At 50.0% G+C, this 12,274-nt stretch overlaps 1 protein-coding gene across 4 annotated transcripts in view; it reads left to right on the top strand.

Annotated features, from left to right (window-relative positions):
• Positions 1-12,274, top strand: part of Asap2 (ArfGAP with SH3 domain, ankyrin repeat and PH domain 2) — a 141,923-nt gene that overhangs the window by 124,243 nt on the left and 5,406 nt on the right. For 2 of the 4 annotated variants that reach the window (XM_090337480.1, XM_090337478.1), the window contains exons 20-24: positions 1,106-1,173; positions 2,399-2,512; positions 4,123-4,375; positions 6,781-6,918; positions 8,383-8,548. In XM_090337480.1, coding sequence (XP_090193606.1) covers positions 1,106-1,173; positions 2,399-2,512; positions 4,123-4,375; positions 6,781-6,918; positions 8,383-8,548 — 739 coding nt within the window. The remainder of the gene's footprint in view (positions 1-1,105; positions 1,174-2,398; positions 2,513-4,122; positions 4,376-6,780; positions 6,919-8,382; positions 8,549-12,274) is intronic. The other 2 variants (XM_090337482.1, XM_090337481.1) reach the window with 1 other exon arrangement.

The following is a 12,274-nucleotide window of genomic DNA, read 5'->3' as shown; positions in this document are numbered from 1 at the left end:
GAGATACTGTCACTGTCCCTCCACTTATTTACGCTTCTACACATGAGGGACCCTGATCTTGCCCAGCTTTGTCCCTGTGCCCTGAACTGCTGACAGTGGCTGTGGCATCTAGTAGCTGATGATTCCTGGAATATTTGGAGAGAACTGTTGTGCAAAGGGGAAACAGAAAAAGGCACAGCAGAACAGCTCTCTCTCAGAGCTGTGCTTCTTTTAAAAAAACTAATCACACTTGTTGGACACTGTCCAACAAGAAATGTACTCATTACCTGACTTACAGAACAGTAACTCCTCTGTATATCACCTTCATAATAACAATGAAAATTTAAAAATTAATAATCGTCCCTCATGGAGGGAGACTTACATAGAAGAAAACACAAGTTTTCTCATCTCGTTCAGGTGCACAAGCCAGGGCCCTGCTCTTGGTGAGCAGCTGAGGCCCCACAGCTTTACTCCTCAGTCGCCTGTCTCGTTTAGATGCTGATTTTAATTACTACTGCTTTAGCAGTTTTATTTCCTGAGCCAGCTCAAAGCTTGTCTTTTAAAGTCATAGCCTCTCCACTTGGCTGTGTCCTGTGTAGTCCCAAGACTCTGGCCAGCAGCCCTGCCCTGGTCCTACCTAGTGGGTCCATAAATTGTGCTCAGTTTCTTATAGACTACATTATTGTATCTCAGCCACATTGACCATACAAAGTAGACCCTTGCTAGATGGGTTGGTTAGTTTTCCGTAACTGACGAAATATTTGAGAAAACCAACTTTGTGGAAGAAAGATTTGTGTTGGCTCTCCATTTCAGAGATTTCATTCCAAGGTCCGCTGGCTCCTTTGCTCTTGGCTTGAGCCAAGGCAGGATCGTGGTAGAGGAGGAGGCTGCTCTCCTCATAGTAGCCAGGAAGCAGGGGATGGGGTGGAGGGGAAGATGAGACACTCCCTTTAACAGCTGCCCGGCCCCCACCTGATTTCTCCCTTGATGAGGCTGCCACCCCAATGGAGCTGTCACCTCTCAGCACTGCTTCCTGCAAAGAACCAAGTCTATCGTGGGCAGGGATATTTCACAGCCAGACTATAACACTGCGTTTTGCCTTGTCTCCTTTCCTCTCGACATCTAGCAAATGAGTCAGGAGAGACGCCGCTGGACATTGCCAAGCGCCTCAGGCATGACCACTGTGAGGAGCTGGTGAGTCCCTACTGTTTGGGCAGCAGCAGTGAAGGCCACCCCTTGGAGGGGAGCCTTGGCAGGGCCCATCTCCCTGGAGCAGATCTCCAGGGTGGGGCAGCATGTCTGACCTGAGGAGAAGGAACGGAGGTCTGCAGAGCAGGAGCACCCCCTGGTGGGAGACGTGAACTTGAGTTATCTGTGCTGCAAGTTGAACAGAGGCTGAGCAGCCACTTCCTGCGCTCAGGGACCCCGAGAGCAGGCTCTTTATTGCATGCCAGGCTGGCCTTCCTGTTTTGTTCCTCCACCTCAAACCCTGTGATCTCCTGGCATTGTCCTCTTCTGTGTGAAGAGAGATGGTGTGGACAGTGCAGGGAACCTCAAGTTGCTGTGGAGTCTGCAGGGCTAGGTTTGCAGAAGGCTGTGCCCACTGCAGCCGAGGAAGACATCACACCCCCAACCTGTTCCAGTTAGTGAATTGAGTCCATTCCATTACTTTGCAAAGGAGGTTGTGAGGATTATTGTGGAGCTCTGTAAAGTAATTGGCCCAGCTTAAGTGTCTAGTCAATAGAGCTATTAATAATAAATGCTGTACACGTGTAGGATATCCTAGACACTTCATTAACTCATTTAATATTTGACCATGGCATAGTTTTCTCCTTGTAGGGGTGAGTCAGCAGACTCGGAATGGTGGGGCGTGCTCTTGCCTGGGGCATAGGGTTATTTTGTGGCTCTAGGAAGTGTAAAATGCTGTGGTGACCCTCTACACTGTGTGTCATGAATTAACTTCAGCACATTCAGAGGAGAGAAGTAGCCATCTACTTTCTTTGGGTGAATTGAGGACATAGTCATTCATCCCATTTTCTGTTGGGCTTCACTTTATTTTCGGTGACTAGTGTCATAGAAAGCTGAGTTAACAATGAACATATTCCTTCCCCTAAGGTGAAGTTTACAAGCTGGTACTTCTGGATGGATTGCCTCCCTTCAGGTCCCAAATACCCCTTGTCTGTGCACCGTCCTTAGCAGTTTACAAAGCACTTGCTAGCACTGCAGGTGTGAATGTCAAGGTTATCCTGTGAGTGACTGGGAGGAGGGGCTTTCCTGAGACCCAAGGATTTAAATGAGCCTGCCTTGGACCGAGCCCTCCTCCCTGGTCTTATGCCTCAGTGGGTCTGCACTGCCTGTGGTGCCCACCCCGCCCAGATGATGACAGGTAGCAGCGATGACGGTGGCTCCTTCTCCACAGCTGACCCAGGCCTTGTCTGGAAGGTTTAATTCTCATGTGCATGTCGAGTATGAATGGCGCCTGCTCCACGAGGACCTGGATGAGAGTGATGATGACGTGGACGAGAAATTGCAGGTCAGTGCAGGGGGCCTATAGTAAGTAAAGGTTTGCTGAGCTTCGCTTAGCGCAAGGTGCATCCTGGCCTGCAAGGGAGGCTGAAGCTGTTTTACAGAAAAGACAGTCAGGTTACTTTGTGCATTCCTTGATCTCGTAGGTTTGGGGGCCATCTGTCCCCCTGCTTCCTGCTGCCTCCAGCTCCTGTCCACACGCCATAGGCCTTGTTGGCTTTGTCCTGAAAGAAATGGGAAGGCCTTTGACACCTCAGGAGAGAAGCAGGGGGATACTGAGGAGAGTCCAGGTCCTAATTACATACGCGGAAGCTGGTGCTTCCATCTGGATCTGAGTTACCTGAGTTGTGGTTTTCCAGTGACACACAGCACACTACCTTCAGGTAGAACAGGGGTGAGCATACTTTTAAAGGGCCAGGCAGTAAATGTTTTACTCATAATCTAATGTTTCTGGGTGTTTGTTGTATTGGGGACTGAACTCAGAGCCTCATGCTAGCTAGGCAGGTACTTTACCACATAACCCACTCCTACAGCCCTAAAATTCCAGCGTTGTGCTTTTTTTGTTTTGTTTTACCACTCTTGGGACTTGAACTCGGGGCCTGGGCACTGTCCTTGGGCTTTCTGAAGGCTAGTGCTCTACCACTTGAGCCACCATACCACTTCTGGCTTTTTCTGTGTATGTGGAACTGAGGAATCAAGCCCAGAGCTTCATGCATGCCAGGCAAGCACTCTACCACTAGGCCACACTCCCGGCTCCTCACTGAGCTTTTTTGCTCAAGGCTAGCACTCTCCCACTTTGAGCCCCAGCACCACTTCTGGTCTTCTGGTGGTTGATTAGAGATGAGAGTCTCATGGACTTTCCTGCTTAGGCTGCTTCTAACTGCGATCCTCACATCTCAGCCTTCTGAGAAGCTAGGATTACCAGTGCGAGTCACCAACGCCTAGCAAATTTCTATTTTTATTATAGCTACTCATCCAGAATGGCTCAAAGCAGCCACAGACAGTATGAAATGGTGGGCAGGCTGTGAGTCCATGAAACTTTCCTTCTGAAGGCCGTGGGAACCCAAAGGCCAGGATTTGCTATCTCCTAGGTTAGAGGAACCACCAGAGTTTCTAGGAGTCTGGGAGAAAACGTTGATCTGCCCAGCACAGCTTGGAGGTTGAGCGTGGCTGGCCAGATGGAGCCACCTGAGCATAAAGCCTAAGCCACAGGCAGTGTGTACGAGGGGCCAGCCCGGGAGCAGAGTGGAGGTGGTGGGGAGAACTCTGGTTATTGAGATGGAATGGATTCTCTGAAATCATCAGAATGGAGAATTGTATGCCCTGGCTGTGTGTGTGTGTGTGTATGTGTGTGTGTGTGTATGTGTGTGTGTGTGTGTGTGTGTGTGTGTGTGTGTGTGTGTGTGTGCCTCAATTACAAGACGCAACAAGAGTGTGTCTTAAAATCCTGTGGCTGTCATGTAGCAGTTTAAGTCCCAGTTGGGAGTCTAGATGGGCCCATACTGAGCAGAAGTGGCACACGTGAGGTGTACATGGGATATGATGTGTACCTGAGTGGTACACACATGACATTCTCACAACCAGAAACCATATCTCCACCTCACAACTTTCTTCTAGCCAAGTCCCAACCGGCGGGAGGACCGGCCGGTCAGCTTCTACCAGCTGGGGTCCAGCCAGCTCCAGCCCAATGCCGGATCTTTGGCCAGGGATGCCACAAACCTTGCCAAGGACAAGCAGCGGGGCTTTGTGCCCAGCCTCCTGCAGAATGAAACCTACGGAGCCATCCTGAGCAGCAGCCCGCCTCCATCCCAGCCTGCCGCCCCCGGCACCACCAGTGCCCCCCCACTCCCACCCCGGAACCTTGGCAAAGGTGTGCAACTCGGTGGTCTCCTGGGAATAGTATGTGTGTGTGTGGAGGGGGGGGTGGTTCAGAGCTTTTGTGTGTGTGTGGTGGGGGGAAACTATAGCAGCTTTACGGGTGACATTTGGGGTTATTTATCTTGTAGTTGTTTTATTGATGGGTCCGTTTCTTCCTGCAGGAATTCTTTTACTCTTAAGATGCCAATACATGGTGGTAGAGATACTGGTTGAATTCTTACTCTGGCGGAGGTGTGGTCTGGTTAATGCAGAGCCACCCTGACAAGCCAGGGCCACGTGTGGGTTAGGAGCGGCAGGATCTCTGTCTACCTTTCTGACTCGCTACCCTCCTCATGTCTTGACTTTTCCTGTTTTCTTTCCTCTTTCTGCTTCTGGGCCTTCTATGGTATCTGCAATTACTTCTTATCTCTATTGGTGCATGTGAAATGAAGGAAGAAAAGATACTGGTTTGGAGAACAGTGCTCAGCTTCATTATTTAAAAAAAAAAAAGAAAAATTGTCTCTGTTCCTTCCTGATGCTGCTCAGCTCAGAAAGCCGACAGTGCTCAGTTCTGTCCAGACAGCTCAGTGCAGGTTTTAAAGGTGGTTCTGTTGTTGTTGTTGTTGTCGTGTTTATAAATACGGAAATGTTTTACAGATGGGGACGTCAAATAGTTTGTCCCGTAGTGGCCTCCAGGGCTTTCCAGGACAAGGGGGATGCTCGGGCTTTGTGGGGGGCTGGGAAAGACAAGGGCTTCTACAGAGTTGTGCCCAGGCTCCATGACTGCTGATGGTGTAGATTTCCCAGCACGAATGGTACTCACGCTGCCCTTGAGAGCTGGGAAGGGAAGCAAGGTGATGGCTGGAAGACCAGCTAGAGTGGTGAGCAGACAGTGGCGTGCTATCACATGCTCAGTCCTTGGCAGTATGGCTGAGCTCCCCCTTGCCTGCTGGCCTGGCTGTTTCCAGGCCCTCCCCAGTTACCCAGGCCCAGAGACGTCATGACAAACCTGCCCTCAGCAGCCTCTGGAGCACACACTGAGTATATGTGCCAAGCCCCTTCCATACCCTCCTCTCCATGCCTGGGAGGAAGGCGCACTCGTCTTCTGCTCACCTTCCCCGGGCTAGCCAAGACGGTGCAAGCCCTAGAGGGCCTTCCTGAGACCCTTCTGCCCTGCTCCTGGAGATGGCTACCAATTGTGAAGGGCCTAGGTAGACCGGGCATCTTCATGCTCAGTAGGACTCTGTGCCAGCTGATTGAGCCATGGAGGAGAGACTTGGTTTTGCAGTTGGATGCTATAAGATGGGCAGACGAATTTGTAGTTTCTTGTTCTTTTTGCCATTCCTCTCGTTAACTTTTATCATTGTTATTATTAAGTTTTTGCCTGTCCTGGGACTTGAACTCTGGATCCAGGCTCCTTCCTGATCTTTTTACTCAAGGATAGCGATAGCTCTACTGCTTGAGCTATATACAGCTCCACTTCTGGCTTTTTCTGACGAGCTTATTGGAGATAAGAGTCTCACAGACTTTCCTGCCTGGGCTGCTTTGAACTGTGGTCCTCAGAGCTCAGCCTCCTGAGTAGCTGGGATTATAGGCATGAGCCACCAGTGCTCAGTTTAGCTTTATTTCCTCGTGAGGTGAAGCGGATTGCCACCTCCTTCTCAGTCCCTGCTTGTCCACATCTGGTGTGGAGATGGGTAGAAAAGGTGACACGGTGTGTCTCAGACTCAGGGCAGACCCTGCTCCCCAGAGGAGGAGGTGCAAAGGCTTTCTGCTGACCAGTGTCTGGCCTGGCAGTGAGAGGCCTGTGCACAGCTGCTTCACAGGGTCACATCCAAGCGAGAGAGAAGGTTCAGGGCTTCGTGTGGCAATGGAAGGACTGTGAGCAGGGCAATCCCATCTCATTGAAGAGCTCCCAAACCTGCTGGGTCATCTGGGCCAGCCTCGGGCTAGAAACGTTGGAAGGCAGTTCAGAGAACGCCATCTCCTCAAGCGTGGTCCCCCACCCCCCTCGCAGTGGCCTCTGCCCCTGACCCTAGGACGCTCTGGGAGGGCAGGGGTGAGCATGACTTGCATGTGCTTAGGGGAAATACCTAGTTTGATTCATTGTTCTTTTAAAATAGTAGCTTTGAGAAACAAGACCAGGAATTTGACACTTTCACCATTAAATTGAAAATGCCAGCTGACAATGCTCTCGGGAGCGTCTTTGGTTTAGTGCATTATCTGTATCTGCCTTCCAGATACGCCAGACAAAAGTAAGGTTCAGGGTTCTATTTGCTGTTCTAGAAGGGTCATACTGACCTTTTTGTAAGTGAGAGGATCAATAACGCAGTGTTTTGTTTCTGTTTTTGTTCTGTGTGTGTGCATGCGTGTGTCTGCATGCGTGTGTTTGCCTGTGTTGCGTGCGTGTGGGTTTAGTTCAGACAGCCTCCTTCTCAGCTAACACCTTGTGGAAGACAAACTCTGTAAGTGTGGACGCTGTAAGCAGGCAGCGATCTTCGTCAGATCCGCCAGCTGTCCACCCACCGCTGCCCCCTCTTCGTGTGACATCTACCAGTACGTTTTTTTCCTTTTCCTTTCTCGCCAGTGGGCCATGTAGATTTGGAAGGCAGGGGGCACTGTTGGCCGCCATCTGGGGAGACAGCTGCCACCTGCACACCTACACACAAGTGGCCTCCATGGCCCCCAACCCTTCCACCTCCCCCCACAAGCTCCTCTGTGTATCCCCAAGATGGCTTACTTTATTTTCTTGCGAAGCATTTGAGCAGTATTTATCCTCCTCTGCCCACTACCCCAGAGCTTCCATTTCCTTAAGTCATGAGATGATTCTCCATATTTGGGGACTGTTATTATGACCATAATCTGGCGTGTTCTTCTTAGTGCCAACCTGTGGTTGGAAGTCCTAGAAGCCTGGGAACAGTGGTGGAAGGAGCCTTACCGTTGCTGCAGAGCTGAGTACCATTTATTGGGTCAGTGACAGCGTCCTGGACGCTGCCGGAGCTTGCCTCCAGCTCTGCCTGGGCTCTGGAGTCCTGTTTCCAGAGGTTGCGGAGTTCTAGGCTGAGTTGCCTGCACAGCACCTGAGACTCCTCAAACCATTCAAAAACAAAGCCTCCCTGCCTCCGCCGTCGTGCTGGCCAGCCAGACTCATGTCAGCGGGCTCTTGGGAGACCTTCCATGCTGGTTAGAGCAGTAACAGGACCAACTCGCCGCAGGCCAACAGCCTGTTCTTTCCTGCCTCTCAGTGTGGCATGCCCCCAGATGATGTGGGATAGGCAGCCTTTTGACTTGTCCTTTAAAATGGAGAAGGAAAGACTGTGAACTAAATCCCTTCATTTTCCCCATCCCGGGGTCCCTTTTTGGTTACTAAAGACCTCACTCCCCCCGGCCAGCCCTGTGCCTGCGTCCCTCTTAGCAGCTCACCTACCACCTGTAATGAGGACTGGTTCTGTAGAGGAGGAATGGAGCAAAGGAAGCTCTGGCCCCGAACTTAACTCCATTTTTTTTTTTTTTTTTTTTTACCACATGTGCCAACTAGGCAAAACCAGTTTGCCTCTTTGAGGCTTAGCATGCAGTCTGTAAAGCACAGATAATAATGAAACCCTTGGCCTTGCTCCTCTCAGACTGTGAACAATCTGGCCCTGCTCAAGTGGAGCACAGCCTCAGGATGAAGGCTCAGCTCCCCAGGGCAGAGCTAAGCCTGGCACCCAGCCCCCAGTCTTCTCAGAGCCAATGGCTGAAGATGGTGCCAGCCTCCCACTGGATATCCCCATTGGGATGCTGGCTGAGCACACACAGGTTGCAGAACATTGTAGTCGAGGCTCGTGCTTCCTGACTGGGTGAGACAGGAGCCCCTGTTTCTCCCTTTACAGTTTCCGAGGTGAGCGCAGACATGGCAGCAGGTATTGCTCAGGAGGAATGCTAGAAAGGAGCCCTTGCTGGAGGAGGTGCCATGCTGCCAAGGCTGGGCAAGCAGTGCAAGAGAGAGGCTTACCCTGTTTTCCTCTCTTCTCTCTGCAGATCCCTTATCTTCTACGCCACCCCCTCCTGTGGCCAAGACACCTGGTGTGCTAGAAGCCTTGAGCCAGCCAAGCAAGCCCTCCCAGCCTGGGGCTGGGCAGAGCAAGCCCCCGCCCCTGCCGCCCCAGCCACCCAGCCGCCCGCCACAGAAGAAGCCTGCACCAGGGTAAGCGCGGCCCCCTTGCTTCACTGCTGAGGCTCTGTTGTGAGCCCTGGAAATCTCCTGGGCTTCTACAGTAGTGTAGGAAGACAGCCTCACATAACTTACTCATCAAGTTCTCCAGGGCCTTAAAATGGATTCTTCACGCTGGCACCAGGAGCTCACACATGTGATACTATAGGCGTTCCGGAGGCTGAGTACTGAGGCTCAAGGTTCAAAGCCAGCCCAGGCAGGAAAGCCCATGACACTCTAATATCCAATTAACCAACCAAATGTTGAAACTAGAGCTGTGGCTCAAGTGGAAGAGTGCTAGCCTTGAACACAAAACCTCAAGGACAGTGCCCAAGCTCTGACTTCAAGACTCGGACAACGGTTCTTCAATTTTTCTGTTTTTTTGTTTTTGTGTCTATGCACGCATGTGTGTGCGTGTGCACCCACGTGCTGGTGTGGGGCTTGGAACTCAGGTCTTAGATACTGTCTGTCACTCAAGGCTGGTGCTCTACCATTTGAGCCACAGCTCCACTTACAGCTTTTTGGTGATATTAGAGATAGGAGTTTTTTCTGCTAGGCTGGCTTTAAGATCTCAGTCTCTTCACCAGCCAGGGTGACAGATGTGAGCCACTGGTGCCCGGCTTCAGAAATGCTTACTGATTTCTTAGGTATGTAAGTCTGGAATCACATAACGAATGCACATTTTTGTTAGTGCATACACTTTTTTTTAACATCCTCAGGACGCGAGGCCCTTTACGTTCTGTTTGCTTCCCACGGGGAGGAAACCTGGAGAGGGGCCCCGCACAGTGAGGCCTGGAGAGCGGCCCTGCGCAGTGAGCGCGTGCTGGCTGCAGATCGGCATGTTTCCCTTCCGACATGCGCTGCATGCGCAGGAACGGGATGAGTGGTATAACTGCTATCCAGCCCTCACACCCAGTTCAGGTCTCTCCATTTGTCCAATAACTTCCTTTGTTCACTTTTCATTCAGATTTTTTTTTTTCTTGTCAGTCCTGGGGCTTGAGCTCAGGGCCTGAGCACTGTCCATGGCCTTTCTCAAGGCTAAAGCTCTACCACTTGAGCCTCAGCACCATTTCTGGCTTTTTTTTCTGTGTATGTGGTACCGAGGAAGGCTACACTCCCTAGTTTTGTTTTTTTTTTTTTTTTTTTTGTGGGTCATGGGGCTTGTACTCAGCCTGGGCACTGTCCCTGAGCTCTTCAGCTCAAGGCTACCGCCCTACTCTTGAGCCAGGCCTCACTTTGAGTTTTCTAGCAGTTAATTGGAGATAAGAGGCTCAGGTCCTCTTGTGCCCGGTCTGGCTTTGAACCGTGATCCTCAGATCTCAGCCTCCTGACTAGGATTACAGACATGAGCCATCTCGCCCACTATCTTTCAATTTTTTTGTTGTTGCTTTCTTTGACAGTACTGGGAGATGAACTCAGAGCCCCCTCACTTGCCAGGCAAAGATAAGAAACAATATTCATTGTAATTTTCTGCTTTGCTGTATTTACTTCCTTTCTAAAAATCAGAGACCTGGAAATTTTTTTTTCCAGTTTGGTTTTTTTTTTTTTTTTTTTTTTTAAATTATAAAGCATGAATGACAAGGAGACAGTGCTAGAATCTAGATTCCTGATCCTTAAACCAGAGCTCTTCTAGCTGGTCACTGGCAGCTTTTATCTGTAATCTTAGAGGTACAGCATCTTGGTTCAAATCTAGCCAAGACCAGAAAGTCCACAGGGTGGCTGGGAGTGTGGCCTAGTGGTAAAGTGCTTGCCTAGCATACATGAAGCCTTGCCTAGCATGCATGAAGTCCTGGGTTTGATTCCTTAGTACCACATACATAGGAAAAAAAGCCAGAAGTAGTGGTGCTTTGGCTCAAGTGGTAGAGCGCTAGCTTTGTGGAAAGCCCAAGGACAGTGTTCAGGCCTCGAGTTCATGCCCCAGGACTGGGGAAAAAAAAAAGAAAAGTCCCCAGGATACCCAACTCCAAAACAACCACTAAAAGGCCAGGTAACAGGCATGGATCAAGTAGTAGAACACCAGCCAAGAAAACCAAGCAAGAGCAAGCTGGAGGTCCTGAATTCAAGCCTCAGTACCAGCAAAAACAAAGAAGTCCTTCAAAGCACCTCTGTCCATGTGGGCCCTGGGGGAGAAGCTGGCACAGGCCCCTGACACTGCTCCCTGTTTGGCCCCGGCTTGGGTCTTGGGCCTCCTGTGGAAGGAGGGGCTGAGCTCTCAGCTTCTTGTATCCAAAGCCATGAACTAGAAATCTAGAAGTAGGAGGAATGCACAAGTGTGTCCGTGTTCTGACAGTAGTACACTGTGGATGCTGAATTCTCATGTGCCATGTAATATTCTTTTTATTTTTCCAACTAAATTTACAAGTGTAAAAATCACTGTTAGCTCTGGAATGGTGGGGTGGATTTAGCTATCTGTAGGCCTTTTTTTTACTCCCTGTCTGTTTAAAAGAACCAATATGAAAATCCTAAATTATACCATGAAAATTGCCATGGAGAGGAGGGACCGTTTCCTTTAGAGGACACATTATGTCTTTCTTCAAAAGCGAAGCTCCAGCCCAGGACTGTGGCTAATCTTAGTTTGTTGGGAAGGCAGGATCTAAGGGTGGCCATTCAAAGCCAGCTCTGGCATGGAACTTCTTGAGACTCTTACCTCCAGTTAACCATCAGAAAGCCAGAAGTGGAGCTGCAGCTCACTTGACCAACGCTACCCTTGACCAAAATAACTCAGGGATAGCACCCAAGCCCTGAGTTCAAGCCCTGAATGGTTCTAAGACATACTGTCATGTGGCCTGCTTTGTCCTCACTCACCTTCCCTTTGAATAGGATTAAAACTAATGAGTTTCTCTAGAGACAAAACTCATCTAGCAGTTCCTCTGGGTCTCTTCTGAAACGGAGGATGCTGGGAAGAGCGTGCCAGATACCTCACTCTAGACAGCCAACACCCTCTGTTCCGGCAGAAGAATCAGGCCTGAGTTGAAGATTCAACTGCTCCTCTCATAGAGGACTAAGGCCCAAGCCAGGCTGAGCAAATCAGGGGAGCCATGGCTAAAGCCCAGCCACCAGCCGAGGCCTTGTGGGACCAGGAGCCTTGGTGGTGATATCCCCCTCTGGCTGGTCTTCCCTCATCAGAAAGACTGTGACAGAGTGGGGACATGAGTATGAAAACAGTTGAAGTAGTTTTTTTGCGTGCTTGAAAACAGAATGGTGAAACCTGTTAAAGTTATTTTATTTTATTTTGCCAGTCCTGGGCTTGAGCTCAGGGCCTGAGCGCTGTCCTTGGACTTTCTCAAGGCTAGAGCTCTACCACTTGAGCCTCAGCACCACTTCCGGCTTTTTTCTATGTATGTGGTACCGAGGAATCGAACCCGGGTCTTCGTGCATGCTAGGCAAACACTTTAACCACTAGGCCAAACTCCCGGCCCTGTTGAAGTTATTTTAAACAGGGGGAGTGGATGGGTCAGAGTGAAGGTGGGGGGTGAGATTGAACAGGAGATTATATACTGTGTGTGTGTGTGTGTGTACATATATATGTGTGTGTGTGTGTGTGTGTATATATATATATATGTATATACTGTATTGTGAATACTGCAGTACAACCCCTTGTACAACTAATATATGCTAGTAAAAAATGAGCAGAAATTTCTATTCTGATTTTTGTTTGTATTGAACAACAGCATAGCATGATGGCCAGGTACTGGTGGCTCATACCTGTAATCCTAGCTA

This window comes from Megascapheus bottae, chromosome 7 (genome assembly GCF_031878675.1).
Source record: "Megascapheus bottae isolate mThoBot1 chromosome 7, mThoBot2.hap1, whole genome shotgun sequence".
NCBI classification, from domain to species: domain Eukaryota; kingdom Metazoa; phylum Chordata; class Mammalia; order Rodentia; family Geomyidae; genus Megascapheus; species Megascapheus bottae.
The sequence above is the reverse complement of the archived record's forward strand: the minus strand, read 5'-3'. Positions and strand labels throughout refer to the sequence as shown.